At 40.0% G+C, this 24,620-nt stretch overlaps 1 protein-coding gene across 1 annotated transcript in view; it reads left to right on the top strand.

The window, feature by feature from the left end:
• dnah6 (dynein, axonemal, heavy chain 6) overlaps positions 1 to 24,620 on the top strand; it is a 433,707-nt gene that overhangs the window by 29,937 nt on the left and 379,150 nt on the right. The window contains exons 3-5 of the mRNA XM_039758084.1: positions 9,915 to 10,106; positions 17,929 to 18,191; positions 22,687 to 22,954. Of these exons, the coding sequence (XP_039614018.1) occupies positions 9,915 to 10,106; positions 17,929 to 18,191; positions 22,687 to 22,954 (723 nt within the window). The remainder of the gene's footprint in view (positions 1 to 9,914; positions 10,107 to 17,928; positions 18,192 to 22,686; positions 22,955 to 24,620) is intronic.

Genomic DNA, 24,620 nt, shown 5'->3' on the forward strand with positions numbered 1-24,620 from the left:
CCATATATCACAACCTACACGAAACTGCAAATTTCAGGAAAGATTAACTGCCTAACAAGCTTTGTTATGTGGTGAAAACATTTGCATTGTAAGTAAAATGACCGCATTTTTATGTAAAAACAATGCATTTTATTAATAATATATAAAAGTTATCGATTATAATGAAAAATCATCAGATTACATCGTAAGGTTGGCACGAAAAAAAAATGACCGCATCTCCAAGCGTGTAAATAGTAGGGTGAAATACGTATGTAAGACCATAAGAGTGCTTCCCCTTTGAAAAATCAGCATTCAATTTGTAAACGATATTGAAGACCAATATGAGACATGAAGAACACGTCTAAGTAGACTGTTTCCGCACGAAGTTCGTAGGCTACCCAAATGTTTAAAATTTGAAAGTAGTGGTAAAAATGTACCCTGCACAGCACACATAATTCTTTTTTCTCCAGAAAATGGAATTTGTCCGCGGACAACTGAAACCAGAAAAACACGCTTGTCTGACGGTCAATTTACCCGTGTCGGACGAGTCGGGCGTTGGATTTCCGCACCCCTGGTGTTCAGAAGCCATTAAGAAGGCTAACAGAATGTCAGGTTATATAGCGCCTTGATGTGTGGAGTACAAGTCACAGGAGGTTCTGCTCAACCTTTATAACACACTGGTGAGTTCTGTGGTTAAATGATGTGTGTGTTGCCTTCCTTCAATCAACATGTAAAATACATTAGCATATTAAATACATTTATAACACACTGGTGAGGCCTCATCTGGAGTACTGGGTGCAGTTTGGGTCTCCAGACTACAAAAAGGACATAACAGTGCTAGAGAAGGTCCAGAGAACAGCGACTAGGCTGATTCAGGGGCTACAGGGGTTGAGTTATGAGGAAAGATTAAAAGAGCTGAGCCTTTACAGTTTAAGAAGAAAGAAGATGAGGAGGAGATCTGACTGAAGTGTTTAAAACGATGAAGTGAATTAGTGCAGTGGATCAAAACTGGGACTTTAAAATGAGTTAGGAAGGACTTAGGAGTCGTAGTGGACTCTAAACTATCGACTTCACGACAGTGTTCAGAAGCCATTAAGAAGGCTAACAGAATGTCAGGTTATATAGCGCCTTGATGTGTAGAGTACAAGTCACAGGAGGTTCTGCTCAAGCTTTATAACACACTGGTGAGGCCTCATCTGGAGTTCTGGTTGGCAAGCGAAGTGAGCAGGGGGCAAAGCCCCGTAGTTGGCCATTAAAAATGTCAGGCATAATGCGTCAACTCAATGAAGGTAAATTAATTAACTCCATAACACAGATTCAATCATCCAGGAGAAAAATGCATTGAACGAGATGCAAATTTAGCAAGTGAACTAAAGACAAGCACCAGATTCACGGCAAAATAAAAATGTTTAAATTGTATAAGTCATAACATTATCAAACCTGCGTAATCCATTTTCAGGTAGTGGGATTTCAAACTTCCCCTCGGGGCATTGGGTACAAGGCAGGAACCAACTGGGAGCCCATTGTAGGGCCCACTGACACACACACCCAGACGAATCCAGTTTGAAATTACCGGTTATTCTAACACAGAACAACATTTCTTTCTATAGCACATTTTCATACCAACAATGCGGTTCAAAGTGCTTTACAAGATGTCAAAGAGAAAGTTACAAGGAAAGAAAAACAAATAAGATTAGGTAAGAATAATAATGAAGAAGTAACAAAGTAAAAAACAATAATAAACCATAAAATCTGATAAAACATAGATATAATAATGATTAGCGTCCTTCTATACCAGGGGCGCCCAATACGACGATCGCGATTGACCGGTAGATCGGTAAGGTATTGCAGGTAGATCGCGTTGCATTCACATTTTACTCGTTAGTCTATCGTATATCCTCCGTATGGCATTTGCCACTTGATTGACATAAAGGGCGGCCAGTCTGAGATCTCTTCTCTTCTAACACACTGGTCACCCCGCACGGACGATCAAACACGCAAGCTACTGCAAAACTCCGACTATCTAAGTGATCTAGTTAGCCTTCCAATTTATATCGACTAAAGGAGGGATTTAAAAAAAAATTGTTGGGAGACGGGGGAGATGAGGGTACAGCCTGGATTGGTAATTGGAAGAGGATTTTTTTTTCTCACAATGTCACAATCAAAGCGCGCTTGTCTGATCTGTCAATCTATCATTGCTATTCCAAAGAAGGAAAATGTGGAACGGCACTTTCGAACTGTTCACAAAAACTACAAAACTGACTTCCTTTCCAAAAAAGCGATCTGAGAAAGAGAAAGGAGAGGGAACTAAAATCGCAGTTAATCGGACAGCCGCCATTTTTCACTCGGCTGAATTCAAAAGCAAAGGCAGACACACTGAAGCATCGTTCAGAGAGAGTCACTCGATCATTAAGCATAAGAAGTTGTTGAGGCAGATGGCTAGGGAGAAATTTCAAGACCCCTGGTCGCAGAAAAAGGAGTTTCTCCTCGTCATTAAACATGCAGAATACAAGCAACTTAATAACGATCTGACCAACATGTTGAATGAGCTTCATTTACAGCTGCAAGCAAAAGAGAAAACCAATATGGTCAATAGGATTAGCTCAGTTAATGCTTTCAAACGGAAAATGCAAGATCTGTCCTCAAAGCTGCAGCGCCTTGATTTGGGGAACATCAAAAACCTCGAGTCAAAGCTGGAGACGCAATGGAAGGCGTGTGCGCAACCTGACGGCATTCGCTACACAGAGCAGATTGAAAATTGCCTGTCAGACTTTGACAAACGGTTTCAAGTCTCAGCTTTACTTGAGCCATTCGCTACATTTAAGTGCTATCCATTTAGGGAAGGTGTTGAGGGTGATTCACCCGCATCAGAAATTGCAACACTGTTTCACCTAAAACTTCTCTACAGTGGAGAATGAGATTTTGACACTATAGGATGACATTCAGCTGAAGTCTGGGGCTCATGGTCAGTTTTGGAACTTACTCACAGAGGAAAAGTACCCAAACATGAGGAAATGTGCTGCCTCCTTGACTGCATTATTCGGCTCTACTTATTTATACGAGTCAGCCTTTTTCCGCATGAAGATTATTAAATCCAAATACTGTAGTGACCAAAGTGACCATAAGTGTATTGAATTGTTATTGTGCCATAAGGGTTATTCAGTTATGTATGGTATGACAACATATACAGTGGTGTGAAAAACTATTTGCCCCCTTCCTGATTTCTTATTCTTTTGCATGTTTGTCACGCAAAATGTTTCTGATCATCAAACACATTTAACCATTAGTCAAATATAACACAAGTAAACACAAAATGCAGTTTTTAAATGATGGTTTTTATTATTTAGGGAGAAAAAAAAATCCAAACCTACATGGCCCTGTGTGAAAAAGTAATTGCCCCCTTGTTCAAAAATCACCTAACTGTGGTGTATCACCCTGAGTTCAATTTCCGTAGCCACCCCAGGCCTGATTACTGCCACACCTGTTTCAATCAAGAAATCACTTAAATAGGAGCTGCCTGACACAGAGAAGTAGACCAAAAGCACCTCAAAAGCTAGACATCATGCCAAGATCCAAAGAAATTCAGGAACAAATGAGAACAGAAGTAATTGAGATCTATCAGTCTGGTAAAGGTTATAAAGCCATTTCTAAAGCTTTGGGACTCCAGCGAACCACAGTGAGAGCCATTATCCACAAATGCCAAAAACATGGAACAGTGGTGAACCTTCCCAGGAGTGGCCGGCCGACCAAAATTACCCCAAGAGCACAGAGACGACTCATCCGAGAGGTCACAAAGACCCCAGGACAACGTCTAAAGAACTGCAGGCCTCACTTGCCTCAATTAAGGTCAGTGTTCATGACTCCACCATAAGAAAGAGACTGGGCAAAACGGCCTGCATGGCAGATTTCCAAGATGCAAACCACTGTTAAGCAAAAAGAACATTAGGGCTCGTCTCAATTTTGCTAAGAAACATCTCAATGATTGCCAAGAATTTTGGGAAAATACCTTGTGGACTGATGAGACAAAAGTTGAACTTTTTGGAAGGCAAATGTCCCGTTACATCTGGCGTAAAAGGAACACAGCATTTCAGAAAAAGAACATCATACCAACAGTAAAATATGGTGGTGGTAGTGTGATGGTCTGGGGTTGTTTTGCTACTTCAGGACCTGGAAGGCTTGCTGTGATAGATGGAACCATGAATTCTACTGTCTACCAAAAATCTTGAAGGAGAATGTCCGGCCATCTGTTTGTCAACTCAAGCTGAAGCGATCTTGGGTGCTGCAACAGGACAATGACCCAAAACACAGCAGCAAATCCACCTCTGAATGGCTGAAGAAAAACAAAATGAAGACTTTGGAGTGGCCTAGTCAAAGTCCTGACCTGAATCCAATTGAGATGCTATGGCATGACCTTAAAAAGGCGGTTCATGCTAGAAAACCCTCAAATAAAGCTGAATTACAACAATTCTACAAAGATGAGTGGGCCAAAATTCCTCCAGAGCGCTGTAAAAGACTCATTGCAAGTTATCGCAAACGCTTGATTGCAGTTATTGCTGCTAAGGGTGGCCCAACCAGTTATTGGGTTCAGGGGGCAATTACTTTTTCACACAGGGCTTTGTAGGTTTGGATTTTTTTTTCTCCCTAAATAATAAAAACCATCATTTAAAAACTGCATTTTGTGTTTACTTGTGTTATATTTGACTAATGGTTAAATGTGTTTGATGATCAGAAACATTTTGTCTGACAAACATGCAAAAGAATAAGAAATCAGGAAGGGGGCAAATAGTTTTTCACACCACTGTATCTTATGTATAAAGTATACTCAGTGTATATATATCGGTAGATCATTTCAACCTGGTCATTTTAAAAGTAGCTCGCAAGCCGAAAAAGTGTGGGCACCCCTGTTCTATACAATATCATAATCGAAGTCCCTAAAGATGAGTCTTGTGTTAATGTCAGATTGGCCAGGAGGACAGAAATAAAAAATCCAGTTAAGAAAAGTAATGTAAAGTAAGTAAGTAAAGTTTAAAAAAAAAAAAAAATCTGCAGGGGTTCCAAGGCCAAAAGACCACCCAACCCTGACTGGGCATTCGACCTAACACAAATGAACGTAAGTCATTCCTGCCTGTATCCAGGCTTCATCCGAGAGGATCTGATGTAGTGGGTTTTGTGGACCGCTGGTGGCGCCCATCTTCATTCTAGCATAACAGGTGGTTGCACAGGACTTTGATCAGGTGGTGGTGGAGCAAAGCACCACCACAGAAGAACCGAACAAGAAAACAGAGAAAAGTAGAAATTAGTAAAGATGATGATAAATATGATAAATCTACAGTATGCCTATATGATAAATGTATGATAAATCTATGCCTATATAGCATTGTTAGCCTGGTATGTCTCAGTTGGTCACGTATTCCAGATTTTTGGCGCATAACAGCAAAAGGCCGCCTCATCAATTCTTTAAAGCTTGGTTCTTAGAATTATAAGCAGATCATCATAAGACAATCTAAGGTTACGACTTGGAGTTTATAGGGACAGGCATTCCAAATTATAGGAAGGAGCGAGATACTTTGGGGCTTTATAAACCATTAGTAGTTTTTAAAATACAATTCTTGATCACACGGGTAATCAGTATAGCGATGCTAAGACTGGTATGATGACTTTTGGGTTTTGGGAGCACCTGAATAAAAACACAAATACAGGGAGAATGTTCTAACTCAATAAAAGATAACAGCCAGATGTGAGATCTGTGAGCCCACAGCACCAATTAGTCTTCCATCATTCTGGTTTTTGTATAAATTTATAACATTCGTATTTATCAGCGGCTGATGTTGCTGGAATAGACTTGAACTGAATTATGTTGGTTAACTGTGTTACATAATCAGAGCATGGATGAGTGTTTATTGGCATGTGGTCATTCAGTCAAACACATAAAGCCCTGTGACCCAACTGTGTGCTTCATTCTGATTGGCCATTTAATTCTGTTAAACTCTGCAGTAAATATTGGCCGGCTTAAAAATACTTTGGTTTCCTCCTCCAGCTATTTATTTTGTACCATGCTAGTAAACAGGGGTGTGAACCAAGTGAAAACATGTATAAAAAATGACAGCTGCTTAACTATAAAAATATCAGACAAATTAGGCAACTGGTATACGTTGCTCAAATTAAAAGCATTCTGTTTTCACAATCCTTGATGGTTTGCTTTTCAACAAACAAAGTCCCCTTGAAAAACTGGAACGATCCTTGCTCCGTAAAAGTGTCTTCAATAGCTGCAAAGTCACACCAGTTCATGTAGTAGAATGTTTAGGTAAGAATGTCAGTTATTCTCAATTTTAAGGTTTAGCAACATAAATTAATCATAAATATCATACAATAAACAAAGACTCCTTTAAAATGCTTTTTTGTTGTTGTGATATTCCGTTTGTACAGCAACAGAGACACAAGTAAGTATTTCCATTGCAAAAGTACATTTAATTCAAGAATAAAATATGTGAGAATGCTAAAGACTTTGTAGACTCTGGTTATATGAATGCTAAAGACTGTGAAGGCAGGCAGACAGCCAGCCAGATAGTTAGATAGAAAAGGAACTATATAATAAATAGATAGATATGTAAGGCACTGTATGATAGATAGATAGATAGATAGATAGATAGATAGATAGATAGATAGATAGATAGATAGATAGATAGATGGGAAAGGCACTATATAATAGAGAGATAGATGGGGAAGACACTATATAATAGATAGATAGATATCAATCAATCAATCAACATTTATTTATATAGCACATATTCATACAAACAGTAGCTCAAAGTGCTTTACAAAATCAATAGAAAAATAGAAGACACAATAAAAAATAAACATAAGTCAACATTAATTAACATAGAATAAGTAAGGTCCGATGGCCAGGGTGGACAGAAAAAAACAAAAAAAAAACTCCAAGGGCTGGAGAAAAAAAATAAAATCTGTAGGGATTCCAGTCCACGAGACTGCCCAGTCCCCTCTGGGCAAAATAGATAGATAGATAGATATGTAATGCACTATATGATAGATAGATACTGTAGATAGATAGATGGGAAAGGCACTAAATAATAGATAGATAGACTTGAAAGGCACTATATAGTAGATATGTAAGGCACTATATGATAGATAGATAGATAGATAGATAGATAGATGGGAAAGGCACTATATAATAGATAGATAGATAAGAGATATGAAAGGCACTACATAATAGATAGATTTGAAAGGCACTATATAATAGATAGATAGATTGTACAGCTGGATGTACTTGATCAATGCCGTTAAGAATTTTGAGGGCCTGGGTGAGGTCCCCACAACGTCTCTTCTGTTCAAAACTAAACAGGTTTAGTTCTCTGAGTCTGTCACAGTAGGACATGTCCTTAAGTCCCATGATGTTCCTGGTTGCTCTCCTCTGCACGTCTTCAAGTGCTGCTATGTCTTTCATGTACCGTGGTGACCAGAATGGCACACTGCACTCCAGGTCTGGTCTAACTAGTGCATTATGCACACTAATCATAACATCCCTTAATTTAACTTCAGCAGTTTTTATCATATAACACTTTTGCCATTTTAATTATTTTTGCAAATTGCTTAGATGATGAAAACATTTCACCATAACCCCTAAATCCTTTGCAGAGGTTCCTTCCTGTAGTCTCTCGTCTCATATTTATATAATTGATGTTCCTTTTGGCCACATGTAGCCCTTTGCACTTTTCTACATTAAACTCCACTTTGCAGCTGTTTGTCCAGTTGTGAAGGTTGTCCAGGTCTTCTTGAATTATATCTGCTGTCTCGTCAGTGTCTGCCGTTGCTCCAACTTTAGTGCCATCTGTGATTTCACAAGTTTAATAACTATACTGTAATCTTTGTTATTAATAGGTCAGGTCAGGTGGGTGTTATGTGGGCATCCCCTTAGCCTGGTCCTCAGCAATGAGGATCCTGCAAGCCAGATCATCCTCGGGCAATCCTGCCACCTGGCCGTAGTGCCTTAATTGGCACTCGCTGACAATGAAGGTAATGTGCCTCATTCGGTACTCCGTAAGCAACCCCTCATTAGACTCAAAGTCAAACCAGTGGTGCCCAAGGAGTCTCCAAAGAGTCACAGTACTAAAGGACTCCAGTCTTCATCTCAGGTCACTAGATAGCGCCCATGTCACACAATCATATAGCAGGACAGAAAGCAGCAGGACTCTAAAGTCTTTCTTTAGTCATTAACAGAAATCATAAAAAGTAACGGCCCCACATGTTAGGTTTCATCCAGGATTCCTCCCCTTGCTGGGGTTCAAATTCTTGTCCTATGGTCTTTTTCTGTGTTCCTCATTTATGTTGATGTCATTTTTATTATTTACTAGGGGGCTTTGCCCCCTCCTCGCTTTGCTCACCAACCCCAAACTCAAAGACCTGCGCTATGCACCAGCCACTTCATGTCTCTGACGCTCAAGTATGTGGATTTCACTTTCACCAAGCAAGAAATCTTTTAATTCTCGCAGATAGGCCTCTTCATTGGGAAGAGACACTACTTTTCCCAGATGGCAACACGAATTCAACGATCTACAAGTCTCCAATTTAAAGTTTAAGTCCGAACAATATATTCGATCTCTTTTCACTGTTCTGTTATTTCACCGAGTAATAATTTCCGCTTGTTTGTGCTAATGCTATCTTTACTATCATTTTTTTGAGACTTTCGAATTTTCGTACTTCCAATATCTCTAAACCTGCTCTGCATGTGTACCACACCAACATTTTTGAATTCTTTACAAAGTTCTACTTTGTCATCTACTCTTTGTCTTTTATTTCCTGTCCTGCAATTTTGTGTTTAAAGCCTTTTCAATGTATGCACGCCTATGTGTGTTTTGTGGATGTTTCCCAAAGAGGTGGGACCACCTACCCTTCACTTTCAGGGTCTGCCCTCAGCCCTATATAGGAGAGAGGGGGATTTTTGCAGTCCCTGGTGGTTCACTCGAATGCGCTAAGGATGGTGGTGAGTTGACTTGTGTTTTATGATTCTTTGGAGATTTTTGACCTTCTGCACATTTTTTTTTCTCTCCTTACCTTGGATTTCTGTATCGAGGAGATTTTGTTTGCCTTTCCTGACAACTCCTTTTTACTTTCTCGTATACGAAGTGTTGGGAAAGAATTGTAATCATCCAAAAATATGATGTCGAGATTTTGATGACTGCGGTGGGTTGGCACCCTGCCCAGGATTGGTTGCTGCCTTGTGCCCTGTGTTGGCTGGGATTGGCTCCGGCAGACCCCCGTGACCCTGTGTTCGGATTCAGCGGGTTAGAAAATGGATGGATGGACGGATGGATTTTGATGAATCTCAACATTTTAGGCCTTTCTTACTTTCCCATGTACGAAGTATAGGGGTAGTAATGAAATCCTTCAAAACTTCAATTTCGACATTTTGATTAATCTCGATGTTTTAGCCGGCGTCCAAAAATACCAATTTTTAAATTATGTCTCTGTGTGTGTGCGTAAACATGATAACTTGAAGACACTTTCACTTAGTTCAACCAAATTTTGCATACAAGCATTAGGTACAAAACGTAGATTTCTGTCAACTTTTGGGCTATTTCTGATTACTGGAACTGGTACTTTACCTTATATTCATGCAATTTATTCAACTTCACTTTTATAATAATTGTTCAATATATTATCAATTTGATTTGATTTGTTGTTGACGGTTCTTTAATGTACATGATATATTAAATATAATCATTGTCTTGCGGTTTACTTCTCAAAGATCCATCCCCATATCTGAGTATACGAGAAAGTCGAGGAGAGACCACTCCCGATTTTTTCCTTTTGTGCTCTTTTGAACTTCTCAGAGCATTTTGTGAAAATAAACTTATGTGTTACACAATCATTGTATACCACCATTGTAACCTGTTTTTATTTGTTTTGTGTTTTTCCAGCCTGTTTTGACCGCCTACCAATTACTAAATCAGCCTGAGTATATTTACAAGAAGAGCGCAGGAAGATGCGCCAGTGCTGGGCAACTTCGGCTTACCACTCCACCACAGTTAAAATCTCGAAGGCCTTCAATTGAAAAAATATCATCCACGACGTTCCTTCCTGAACTGCCCACTGACTTAAAGGCAAAGCAGGTTTGTCAGATAAGTTAGGGGGGAATTTAAATACATAAAAGAGTTCCAAATGTTACATTGTTAAGTTCAGGCTAGGGTGTGACATTTCACTGTCATTTGCCCATCCAGCCCACTTATCTTCAGGGTGATGTGCTGGTTACTACAGGATGTAGTTTGCACCCAGGACTGTGTGTTGATACTGTTGTATCGCTTTCAATTCACATACAGTATGTGTGTTCATCCACATGTTGGGCAATGATATATATGTGGGCAATGATTTGCATGACTACAGCTTGCTTTAATATTACCTCACGTATTGTGGTGTATGAATCTGTGTATTATTTCACATGTTGTAGGGACGTTCAAAGTTTGATGCAAAATATGAGAAATTGTTGTGACACACCCAGACCATCGCTGCCTTCTACGCATAACATTACCAACACCTTCATTTCAGCATAGAGCACATGGCATGGCATCTCCGCATACATAGAGTGATCGCGTAATCAGGGCCGATGCCACCATTAAGACAAATTAGGCACTTGCCCAGGGCGCAGATCATAAACGGAGAGACCCAGACCCAGCGTATCACTGACAAGAGCATGCAACACCTGGGGCCTCATGTATAAACGGTGCGTACACACAGAAATGTTGCGTAAGAACTTTTCCACGTTCAAATCGCAATGTATAAAACCTACACTTGGCGTAAAGTCACGCACTTTTCCACGGTACCTCATACCTTGTCGTACGCAAGTTCTTCGCTTGGTTTTGCAGACTGGCAGCACCCAGCGTCAAAGCAGTGCTACTGTTCCTGTGTGGTTACTCTTTTATTTTCCTGACGCGGCTTTATAAATACACTGAAACTAACCGCATATTGTTTATTAGTGTAACGCATCTGATTGTAATTAACTTGTAACAATATAATGGTCCAGGGAACAGCCATAGTATTCCAAATACCATAACTACTTTAGCGTTGTTACTCTCACTTCTCCTTCTTCTTCTTCTTCCAGCTCCTCCCGTTAGGAGTTGCCACAGCGGATCATCTTTTTCCATATTACTCTCACTGCACCGCTCGGAGTATTTTTATCACTGTATCTGAGTGTGAATCAAACACACGCTGTCTCAGCCACGGCAAAACGTTTCAAAGCCTTTCCTGTACGGATATATATATATATATATATATATATATATATATATGACAGCAACACTCATAACAGTGACAAAACAATTACATTGACAATCATGTTACGTTATTTTTAAAATGTTTGCTTTTCTTTTTCATAACTTCTTTAACACACGACATCGCTGCGAAGCGCGGGTATTTTGCTAGTTGAATATAAAACAGAAAAAGAAAATAACAACACAGCTAAAAACGCAGCGGCAAATTTCGACAAAAGTTAAACGCTTGTGTCATGAGCACGAGGCGGCTATGCAGTGTCCACAATGGATGTGGCCATCCACCGTGCATAAGCTACCTTACTGACATTGGCGGCGAAGGAGCCACCGATTCTTCCTCTGCCCAGTGCCACCACAAGCCTAGAGCCGCCCCATAGTACTGCTGCAATAAATAATTTCATCGAAGGTCGCGCACAATCACTGCGCCATGAAACACATGTTTAATAACGTGCTTTAACTCCTATCATCATGAAAATGATATCACGTATACATCTCAGTATTTTAGTTATTCAGAGGCTGTAATATCACGGATGTAATGGATTCTGTGTCCAGTTGGAGGAAGAGAGCCGGTTTAAGAAACAAGTAGTGATTCACACACATAGAGCACATAGAAGATCAAATACAAAACAAAGCATTTAACGTGCTACTTTAATTACGATGTGATTTGAGAAACTGGTTAATTAAATGATTTTAAGATGAAGTTTATGATGTTCTACTTTAATGACAAAATAAACTATGTGATTAAAGTGGAAATGTCGAGATTGAAGTTGACATTTCGTGTTTTTTCCCCACTGAGTGCCTTTTTTTTCTCTGTACCCTAATAAGCTTCATATGACGCTCAGACGGTGCGCTACGACTCGCCTTTTCACGGCGACTTTGATATGTGACTTCTTTTTTATTTCCGGCACTGTGCGATTTTGTGGACTTGAGCTTTCAAGTTTCTTCAACACTCTGTCACTCGATCAACTTCCTTTTGTTGATTATACCACGGTTTATTTGAACAAATAGTATGTTTTTCCTTTGCCTCCACTTGGTATTCGCTGAAATTCTCATATTTTCCCCCCGTGCTTTTCCCATTGTCTTTTCACAGAAGGCTGAGCTTAAGGGTGATTTATATTGATTTGCATATTCAGAGGCGTAATTCTGGGAGGAGTTGGGGCGGGACAGAAGGCGCGTGCATGTGCGTTAGTTTTCATGGTGATCGGGATTTATGTAGCGGAAGAACGTGGAAGTTGGAGTACGCACAGATTCCTGCATCTGAATTTTTCTGTACGTAAGCACATTTCGGATTTTGTGCTTACGTCATGTTATAGTGCAAGTTCTACGCACGCTGTTATACATGAGGCCCGTGGCCTGCTGAAAAATGTTTTTTACAAGATGCCATTATGAGGCTAGGAGAAGACATGTCCACACCATTGCCTGGGGAATGCTCAGGCAACCTGATGCTTACAGGTTAGCTAATGAACAGTCAGTTCAAACATTAATAAGCTTGGCCTAGGGTGCAAAATAACCTACCACTGGCACTGCGCATAATGGTACAAGACGTGTTGCGAGTATAGGGGGTCCTTGGGTTACGACACAGTTCCGACGTGTTGCGAGTATAGGGGGTCCTTGGGTTACGACACAGTTCCGTTCCTACAACAGTGATGTAACCCGAATTTTGGCGTAAGTCGAAACACATTCTAGCCTAAGTCACTTACCTATCTTAACACATTTGCAAGATCATAATCTAGAACAGGGTGGCACGGTGGCGCAGTGGTAGCACTGCTGCCTAGCAGTTAGGAGACCCGTGTTCACTTCCCGTGACCTCCCTGCGTGGAGTTTGCATGTTCTCCCTGTGTCTGCGTGGGTTTCCTCCCACAGTCCAAAGACATGCAGGTTAGGTGGATTGGCGATTATACATTGGCCCTAGTGTGTGCTTGGTGTGTGTGTGTGTTTGTGTGTGTCCTGTGGTGGGTTGGCACTCTGCCCAGGATTGTTTCCTGCCTCGTGCCCTGTGTTGGTTGGGATTGGCTCCAACAGACCCCCGTGACCCTGTGTTCGGATTCAGCGGGTTAGAAAATGGATGGGTAATCTAGAACATAAAAACACAAAATCTAAGCCTGAGAAAAAAGATAAGGACATAACTATACTGTACTGTAGTAACAGAAAAAAATGAGTGTAAAAAAATTCTTACCTTTATTCCTTCTCATGTCTCAATTTTTTTAAGTTTTTATGGGAGTGAGTGTTGTAAACTCGAAATGTTGTATGTCGATACGTCGTAACCCGAGGACCCCCTGTATTATTCCATCTCGGCCAAACTGATTATCTTTTTACAAGTTCGTTATCATCCAGTGTTTTCCAAAACATTCCAACTTTCCCAGGAAATGTTTTTGCCCGATTGCCATCTTTTGGCAGCTTCTAGTAAGTTAGGACAACTCATAAACTCTCCTAAATTCTGGTGAAGTTTCCTAAGTTAGTTAAGTTAAAATGCTGTTACTTCTTCTCCTAAAAGTACAGTAGACTCAAATTTGCATCACTCTGACATTTTTCAGCCTGTCTTGACAGTTTCCATACTCTGAGATACTTGAAAATACAGGAAACTCGTCAGGCATTTTGTGTGTTTTGAGACCTGCTGTGCCATTTTTGTGTTGCTGCACCACTGCATATATAATAATCTGAAATTAAACACCTTGGCGTTACATTTTTTGGCTTTACATATTTATTGAACCTGAACTTTCTACCGTATAACATGCAAAATACCCAAAGAACAAAGTCAGAAAAGTAGAAAGTATAATAATGATACAATTAATAATAATAATAATAATAATAATAATAATAAAAATAATAAAAAATGTAATACTGTATATACTGTCAAAATGTGTAGTGTGTGGTATATCTTGAAGTACGGAGAAATAAACAATCCAACGTCACAGATGGGTCAATGGTAGCGTGATTCATTGCGGATTTTCTTTCCAGACTGATCAGCTTTTGAACAGCACGCTGCACACGTGTGATTGACACGAGCGTCACTTTCGATTTTACTGTCCGTTTCAATTCCAATATCTGAAGACAGACTCACTTTGTCATAATTTCTTGTATCTCTGTCAAGAGCGTGCGTGTAACACCTGGGCTGCTGAAAAACGTTTCTCATGAAACGTGTTATGAGGCTCGGAGAAGATATGTCTGCACCGTTGCCCAGTTAACGCTCGGGCCTGACGCTTATGAAAGACACGCCTATATTGTTTCGCGAGCAATGCTCGGAACTAACGTTTTTGGCACTTTTACAGCCCGAGTAATTCTTGGGTCTAACGCTCACACAAGACGCATCTATACAGTTGCCCGAGTGACGCTCAGGACTAACACTAAGGCGGTTAAAGATCATAGGTGTAAATGAGGACTTAATGTTACTGGATTTGACATTGATCTCCTTAGCGTTATGTTTACCACCCGGAAACATGAACCAAAAATTTTTTTACAACAAGAACAAATGTCAAATGTTATTGTTGGGAAAATTAACGAAATGCTATTACTTTTTCAAATTTGCATCACTCTAAAATTTTTGAGCCTGTCGTGACCGTTTTCAAACTCAGAGATGCTTGAAAATACGGTCAACTCTTCAGGCATTTTGTGTGTTTTCAGACCTGTGGTGCCATTTTTGTGTTGCTGCACCACTGCATATATAATCTGAACTTAACCTCCAAAGCATTACGTTTTGTGTTCTCAAAAAAAACACGTAAAAAGCTTTGCATTTTTTGGCTTGAAAAATTGCATATTTTTTTATTCTGATCTTTCTACCGTAAAACATGCAAAACACTAAAAGCACAGTGTAGAAAGTATAATAATGATGCAAATAATAATAATGATAATGAATAATAATAATAAAAAAATAATTATAATACTGTATGTACTGTCAAAATGTGCTGTTTATGTGGTATACCTTGAAGCACTGTGAAATACACGATCCAATGTTAAGTTTGGGGCAATAGTAGCGTTGTTTCTTGCGGATTTTCTTCCCAGACCGATGAGCTTTTGAGCAGCACACACTGCACACGTGTGACTAACAAGAGCAATGCTCAGAACTGAAGCTGTTGGCACCTTTACAGCCCGAGTGATCCTTGGGTCTAACGCTAAGGAGCTTAAAGATCATACATGATGTTATGAATTCCTGTATGTATCAATGAGGACTTATTGTGAGTAACAGAAACGTGTAAATACCTAAACATTAATACAGATGGAAAAGTTTGTTGAGTTTCCAAAGCTGTGCTGATGCAGATTTAGTAAACACTCTTTGGGTGACATATATGATAGATAGATAGATAGATAGATAGAAAGACACTATATAATAGATAGATAGATAGATAGATAGATAGACAGATAGATAGATAGATAGACAGATAGATAGATACTTTATTAATCCCAAGGGGAAATTCACATAATCCAGCAGCAGTATACTGATACAAAGAAACAATATTAAATTAAATAGTAATAAAAATGAAAAGAAAAAAAAAAATTAATGTTCGCATTTACTCCCCCGGGTGGAATTGAAGAGTCGCATAGTGTGGGGGAGGAACGATCTCTTTAGTCTGTCAGTGGAACAGGACAGTGACAAAAGTCTGTCACAGAAGCTGCTCCTCTGTCTGGAGATGACACTGTTAAGTATACATAATATTATTATTAATAATAATAATAATAATAATAATAATAATACATTTTATTTTTATTGTACCTTTATGTCACCAATGCACAGCCCGATGTCACAATCAGGACAGTAGAAGCGTGTTTCTTAGCGTACGTTGCTTATAATATTTTTTGTTGCTTGTACATGATAGGGTACAATGTCAGTGCCTGACCCCTGTGATAGACAGCTGCATAGTCGGGATGCCTGGGATTTGGAAGGACCTGGGAGAGCGCCAATGCCTACCCCGGGACACGAGAGGGCTACAGGCCTGGGGTGCAGGAGAGCCACAAGATTGGAGCTGGGAGGCTCCACCCTGTTGGTGCACGTGGCCACCGCCAGGGGACGCCCAAACGTTCCAGGCAACATGGACAGCAGCACTTCCACCACAACAGGAAGTGCTGCTAAGCCCGAAGACAGGTCCACCCAGTGTGCTTCTGAGTGCTCATGCAGCACTTACGCCACACCCGGAAGTGCTGCAGGAAGCTCATCAGGAAGCACCTGGAGCATATACTGGATAAAAAGGGGCTGCCTCACTCCATTCCGGGAGCCGGAGTTGGGAGGTAGTATGACGGAGCTTCACGAGAGAGGAGTGGAGGTGGCAGGAAAAGAAGGTTGTAGTGGAGGACTGTGTGTGACGTGTGCATTGTGCTGTGTTGGACAAGGAAAACAAGGTTTTTGGACATAGCTGTCTTGGTGTCTGTTCGTGGCCGAGGCCGGTCTTCACACCCCACATGATCGACCCGCCCCTTGTGTTATTGTGGGCCACCACAGCACGAGGCTTAGTGACCTCCACATTCCCCCCAATGGAAACATCGATAGTTGCTGCTTTGTCAACAGTGCTTAGTGGGCTAGCTTCGTTCTCGTCCTCCCATTTGATCATTTTGTATTTTTGCCATGCACCTACTTGCACCACAATGAACCTTCATGGGAATTCACGAGGCATATCACGGCGGTTCAGTCGTACAGTGTTACATCAATTTCACTATCTGTGTTAACGTCTGATGACCACTTCACATTGTCATCACTATCTCTTCATTCAACTAATGGTTCAGCTTTAGTTTGTTCTAAAATTGGCTTTACAGCTTTTTGCTTACACGCTATTGTGTTGTGGTAGTAATTAACATATCGATTCAAGAAAGAATCCTATCCTCTACTAGGACAAAAACCTCTTTGAGTCAGAAACCAGGCAGGAGAAAACTTGTCCATTGTCTCATTTCCCTCCAAAGCAAATGCTTGAAGAGGGAACATTCAACCCAGCAGTCTGTTAAAAAATTATTAGAATAGTTAAATAAGTAAATAAATAACTGAATTTGCATAACAGTGCTGCACTAACGCTTACATACCATACTCTGATTGGTTAAAAGACATGAGGAGTTTTAGCATAGAGCAAAGCCAGAATAAAATAAAAGTCTTTCTCCATTATTTCCTTGTTCTTCAATATCTTTTAAATTCAGCTGTTATTCTGTTGTTAAAAACGATATACGTGCCGACTAGCAAGTCTTGCTAGGTGCATGACTGAACATTACATCGGGCAGTTTCTTGAGCAATCCTCCTGGAACATTCTGCTTCTTTACGTGACCATCTTAATGACAAATGCTTATATATTTCATTGTGCATTGCAAACCAAAATACTTATCTACTGTTACTCTAAATTATTCCCTCACAGTGTATTTTGTTTGAAGGCTCCGCCCCATTCATAAATATTGATGAGTTACCATAGAGTAGCAAAATGTATAGAAATATTTTGGAGCATGATGTTATTTATCCCACTACGCTTTGTATCCCTAAAGATATTCAGGTTAACACTGTACATTGGATCATAATAGCTAGAGACACTCGGGCTTAACCTGCTTTACATAGAATTCTGAGACACTTGGGACAAACACCAAGGAGGCTAAATTTGGATAAACAAGTTTAAAGAAATTAGGAACTGAAGGTCATATTAAGTTGCTTTGATTCCTGGTATTGCAGAAAAAACGTGACCTATTTTTTTTACTGCTCCTATTACAGATTCAGCTGAACCAGAGCCGGACTTTGTCGCCTACACAGCCACCAATGAAGCGGCGGTCTTCTGAAACCCGTTCAGTAATTCCATGTAAAGCATTTGCTCCTTCACCTTGTAGTTTCAGTTCAATTGAGGAGATAATCAAAGCCAACATTAAGGATCCTTTGGAAATCATCAGCATTGTTAAGAGCAATGATGTCGTTGGGTTCCTGTACATGACGCCAGCCGCTCCGAAGTCTTCAATATATTATGATGCTTACAATCTGAAGTAGGTCTTATTTTTCAGTGAGCTGAACCTTGAAAGATATTTTGTAAAATGGCAAACTTGTAACCAACAGAATATGATTCAAGATGACATTCATGTGGATTCAAAGGCTTTTAAGGGTCTCAGAAGGTGATGGAGGTTAAAACTTTTTCTTGTTCTGGAAAGAATAATTAAGAATGTCCTTCCATCAGTGACAAACCTCACCACAGGTGACAACTAACACATAACCTATCACTTGTCATGATTTAATAAGCCAACATGCAGAAGCCATGTGTGAAAATGTAAGTGCGCCCTACAGATTTTACCTTGTCATTATTTACTCAGTCAAAAATAAGCCAACATACAGAAGCCATGTGTGAAAATGTAAATGCCCCCTTATGCACCCTTAATGTTGTCTTTTCAATTTGGGAAGTAATTTAAGATAAGCGTGATATAAAGGTAGAATGTTTATCAGTTCTGTCTGGAGTATTCAGGTTTACAATAACAATCTTACAGAAGCCTTTTTCATAAACTGGGGAAGGGTTTTAGTTCTACAGCAAGAAGAATGATTTCAAAATAGAAAACATCTACCAAAATAGTGACATATAACGCAGGAGAGGGCTGGCTTTTCTGAGTTTTCCGAAGCCGATGTTACATCAGGCGACTTTCAGTCATAGAATATGTCAGAGTTGCCAACCATATTTTCTACTCTCATTGCCAGACCGTGTTAATTTAAATGACTGAAAATCGCTGGGCCTGTCAAATTTAGCAACTGTGAGGTGCCTTTCTCCTGCAGCCATAAGCGTGCTGCCTGATGAAGCTGGTGGTATACGAAGAGTTAAGAATTATAGCAAGATCAGCCCTTTCTTTTTCTTCTTTTTTTTACTTTCTCGTATACAAAGAATAGGGAAAGTACAAACCGGATTCCAAAAAAGTTGGGACACTAAACAAATTGTGAATAAAAACTGAATGCAATGATGTGGAGATGGCAAATGTCAATATTTTATTTGTAATAGAACGTAGATGACAGATCAAACGTTTAATCCGAGTAAATGTATCATTTTAAAGGAAAAATATGTTGATTCAAAATTTCACGGTGTCAACAAATCCCAAAAAAGTTGGGACAAGTAGCAATAAGAGGCTGGAAAAAGTAAATTTGAGCATAACGAAGAGCTGGAAGACCAATAAACACGAATTAGGTCAATTGGCAACATGATTGGGTATAAAAAGAGCTTCTCAGAGTGGCAGTGTCTCTCAGAAGCCAAGATGGGTAGAGGATCACCAATTCCCACAATGTTGCGCAGGAAGATAGTGGAGCAATATCAGAAAGGTTTTACCAGCGAAAAATTGCAAAGACTTTGCATCTATCATCATCAACTGTGCATAACATCATCCGAAGATTCAGAGAATCTGGAACAATCTCTGTGCGTAAGGGTCAAGGCCGTAAAACCATACTGGATGCCCGTGATCTCCGGGCCTTAAACGACACTGCACCACAAACAGGAATGCTACTGTAAAGGAAATCACAGAATGGGCTCAGGAATACTTCCAGAAACCATTGTCAGTGAACACAATCCACCGTGCCATCCGCCGTTGCCAGCTGAAACTCTACAGTGCAAAGAAGAAGCCATTTCTAAGCAAGATCCACAAGCTCAGGCGTTGTCACTGGGCCAGGGATCATTTAAAATGGAGTGTGGCAAAATGGAAGACTGTTCTGTGGTCAGGCGAGTCACGATTCAAAGTTCTTTTGGAAATCTGGGACGCCATGTCATCCGGACCAAAGAGGACAAGGACAACCCAAGTTGTTATCAACGCTCAGTTCAGAAGCCTGCATCTCTGATGGTATGGGGTTGCATGAGTGCGTGTGGCATGGGCAGCTTGCATGTCTGGAAAGGCACCATCAATGCAGAAAAATATATTCAGGTTCTAGAACAACATATGCTCCCATCCAGACGTCATCTCTTTCAGGGAAGACCCTGCATTTTTCAACAAGATAATGCCAGACCACATTCTGCATCAATCACAACATCATGGCTGCGTAGAAGGAGGATCCGGGTACTGAAATGGCCAGTCTGCAGTGCAGATCTTTCACCTACAGAGCACATTTGGCGCATCATAAAGAGGAAGGTGTGACAAAGAAGGCCCAAGACGATTGAACAGTTAGAGGCCTGTATTAGACAAGAATGGGAGAGCATTCCTATTTCTAAACTTGAGAAACTGGTCTCCTCGGTCCCCAGACGTCTGTTGAGTGTTGTAAGAAGAAGGAGATGCCACACAGTGGTGAAAATGGCCTTGTCCCAACTTTTTTGGGATTTGTTGACAGCATGAAATTCTGAATCAACATATTTTTCCCTTAAAATGATACATTTTCTCAGTTTAAACTTTTGTTCCGTGATTTATGTTCTACTCTGAATAAAATATTAGAAGTTGGCACCTCCACCTCATTGCATTCAGTTTTTATTTACGATTTGTATAGTGTCCCAACTTTTTTGGAATCCGGTGTGTATTATAATCGTCCAAAAAATTTGATGTTAAAACTTTGATGAATCTCGATGTTTTAGACCTCCCTTATTTTTGTCGTATATGAAGTACAGGGAAAGGGAAAGTATTGTAATCATCCAAAAAATTGATGTCGAGATTTTGATGAATTTTGATTGTGGAAGCCGGCCCGGATACAGGCAGGTGGACACGTTTACGTCACTCAACACACGTTTATTGAACATATTTACAAATGTCAGTGCACCTCAAAACCCCCAAAGTCCCCCAAAGTCCTAGCCACAACACCAATGCCTTTCTCTCTCTCTTCAGGCCGCCTCCTCGTCTCCTCCCAGACCTTGTCTCCTTCTCCTCCCAACTCCAGCCATTGAATGAAGGGAGGCGACCCCTTTTATAATCATCTGGATGTGCTCCGGGTGCTTCCCAGCAATCTTCCACCGACACGCCCCAGTGTGGCAGAAGTGCCGGCTGCATCCCCAGAAGCACTCCGGGTATCCCTGCTCCTCATCCGGAAGTGCTGAGGTCCAGGGTTCTTTAGGCACAGGGGTGCCCCCTGGCGGTGACCACGGGCCCCTACAGGGTAGAGCTTCCAAGCTCTATACCTGTGGTTCAATAAGCAACCAGGGCAGTCGCCCCCACATGGTCTGGGGAAGGCACAAGTCCTTCTGGGCGTCCCGGCTGGGTAGCCACCCCAGCCATCTCCGACGTTTTAGACCTCCTTCACTTTCTTGTATATGAAGTACATGGAAATGGAAAGTATTGTAATAGTCCAAAAAATTTGATGTCAACATTTTGATAAATTGTGATGTTTTAGACCTCCCTGACTTTCTCATATACAAAGTATAGGGAAAGTATTGAATTTGTCCAAAAATTAGATGTCAAGATTCAGACCTCCCTGAGTCAGAAAATGCCATTTTTGTTATTATGTCAAAATGTTGTGGGTACGTAAAACATGAAACATGAGACAGAGCAGCTTCTGTTCTGTTTGTGATGCCCCCCCCCCATGCTGCCTGATGGAGGTGACACTGATTTCGGTTGGAGGTCACTTGATTTATTTCATCTGTGGCAGAGCGATGGGCATTAAACAAACTCCTGTCAATCGTGAATAATCCACTGCATCCACAGCACAGTGTCATCTCCAGGCAGAGGAGTAGCTTCAGTGACAGACTTTTGTCACCATCCTGCTCCACTGACAGACTGAGGAGATCGTTCCTCCCCCACACTATGTGACTCTTCAATTCCACCCGGGGGAGTAAATACTAACATTAATTTTATTTTTATTTGTTTTTTATTTTTTTTCATTTTTTCATTTTTATTACTATTTAATTTAATATTGTTTCTTTGTATCAGTATACCGCTGCTGGATTATGTGAATTTCCCCTTGGGATTAATAAAGTATCTATCTATCTATCTATCTATCTATCTATCTATCTATCATATGGTGCCTTTCATCTATCTATCTATCTATCTATTATATAGTGCCTTTCATATCTATCTATCTATCTATCTATCTATCTATCTATTATATAGTGCCTTTCATATCTATCTATCTATCTATCTATCTATCTATCTATCTATCTATCTATCTATCTATCATATGGTGCCTTTCATCTATCTATCTATCTATCTATCTATCTATCTATCTATCTATCTATCTATCTATCTATCTATCTATCTATCATATGGTGCCTTTCATCTATCTATCTATCTATCTATTATATAGTGCCTTTCATATCTATCTATCTATCTATCTATCTATCTATCTATCTATCTATCTATCTATCTATTATATAGTGCCTTTCATATCTATCTATCTATCTATCTATCTATTGAGAATGGATCCTTTGGGTGATGGTCTATCGGGGTGGTCCCATTTGGTAATTGAACCACTCAGGAGGAGGATTATGAGTAGTGAAAAAGGCACCACGCCATCACAGACCCTAATGGTACATCTGTCCTTATGTTATGCATTCCTTTTCTTGTTAGATTAATTCAGTATTCATTTCTCCCGATACCCCTTTAGGATTGTTTCCTTTGAAGAAATCAATAAGAATGATTATTACACAATCAGCAAGCAAGGCGTCACCCACAATCTCTTTGGAGAAGTGGACTATTTAGATCTACCTCGCTGGGAGAGGGAGTACACCTGCCACAGGAACCTCCTAAAGATCCCAATATTTGCACTCTTCCGAAAGTGGAAGGCCTTTAAAGTCTGGAGGAAGAATGTCCTCTCGAAGAAGATACACACGTCCAGGACTGCATTACAGAACAACCTCTTCATTGTCAATGACGTAAGTAATGCCTGATGAGAAGGGACCTAAGGTGACTAAAATGAAGTCTTATTTGTTTATAGTACCTGATGAAATGATTGGAAAGGGACACACTGTCTTTTTGATTTTCTCCTTCTTAATTATATAGTATGGTGTTTAATAATGTTGCAACATTGTGTTTGTTTTTCACTATTGCTGACAGTACAGAGGGACTTGGACAGCAGGCAGGCTTGGCGCAGATTTGTAGCAGATGAAATTTAATGTCAGTATCTGTAAAGGATTACATCTCTCTATTATATAAAAAAAATCCTGCGACGAGATGAGACTTTTTGGAAGATTTTTTCAAGGCCCACAAGACTTTGGCCATGAGATTTTTTTTAAAGTGTCTGTCTCCTCTGAACCGTATTCAACCACGCACACGGTCCTCTCACCTCTCATTCGTGTGAATGCTTTTGACAGACACAGTTCCTGTGCTATTATAAATGTTAACATTTTCTTCTCACTTTAAGTTCCCAATTAAAGAAGATATATTACTGTATGTCCAAATCTTAATGATGAATTTCATCACGAAGGGTTATATAACAAAAAAATGACTTCACAGGCAATCCTAGCACCGAATTAACGTGAAAATTGTCGATTGGTTACACGGCAAATTGGTGAAATGCGTATCAATAGACTCTGCGGAAACAGTTGGTGGTGATGGTGCGGAAGATGAAAACATCAACTTACAATATCACCAAAAATATTTACAACCGTTAACACCGTCTGGTCTTCCACCACACGATTTACTGTAGAAAGAAGGATGTATCCAAGAAAGGTAATGTAGTACATCTTAAGGGGATAACATTAGACAACAAAGGAGATCATGACATGTCATTCGTATTAAAACGTTTGCAAGAGCTATTCTAATGGGAAACTGTAAAGACAATTAATAAATCACAGAGACAAATATTCGAAAAGGTCATTTTATTTAAAAGACAGAAAGAAACAAAATTCACTCACGGGCAGTTATACGTTGCGTTGTCACGATGAAAGTCCAAACACAGAATCAAAATTCAATGCGATCTTGACAAAAAGTTGTTTTTACTGAAGTTTAACAGTAAAAGTGTAAGTTTAAAAAGTATTTGCTAATTTCAAAGCCAAATAGAACAAAATCATATTACACAAAGAATAACTCTAACGCAACATGAAACATAATTTTCATTCAATTTATTACGTTTTACTATTTTTTACCACAGTTAATTACTCGTTGTAATGTATAATAGTTAGTTCTATTATGCATATGTAACAATTCCCATGAAAATAAAAATCTGTTAAAATTGTACAACCGCATCCCCATACGCGAGCGGCAGAACAGCAAAGAGGCTAACCTGTAGCACAGGCAAGGGGATTGGGGAGTGAAGCGAGCAGAGGGGTAAATCCCCCCCTAGTGTAAGAAGTAAAAATGTGAGGTTTGAATACACAATGGATGGTCTGAAAATCGAGAGTCCACCTTATGAGAAGGATTTATTAGTCATAGTGGATTCTTAAGTTATCGACTTCACGACAGTGTTCAGAAGCCATTAAGAAGGCTAACAGAATGTCAGGTTATATAGCGCCTTGATGTGTGGAGTACAAGTCACAGGAGGTTCTGCTCAACCTTTATAACACACTGGTGAGGCCTCATCTGGAGTACTGGGTGCAGTTT

This window comes from Polypterus senegalus, chromosome 7 (assembly GCF_016835505.1).
Source record: "Polypterus senegalus isolate Bchr_013 chromosome 7, ASM1683550v1, whole genome shotgun sequence".
Lineage (NCBI taxonomy): Eukaryota > Metazoa > Chordata > Cladistia > Polypteriformes > Polypteridae > Polypterus > Polypterus senegalus.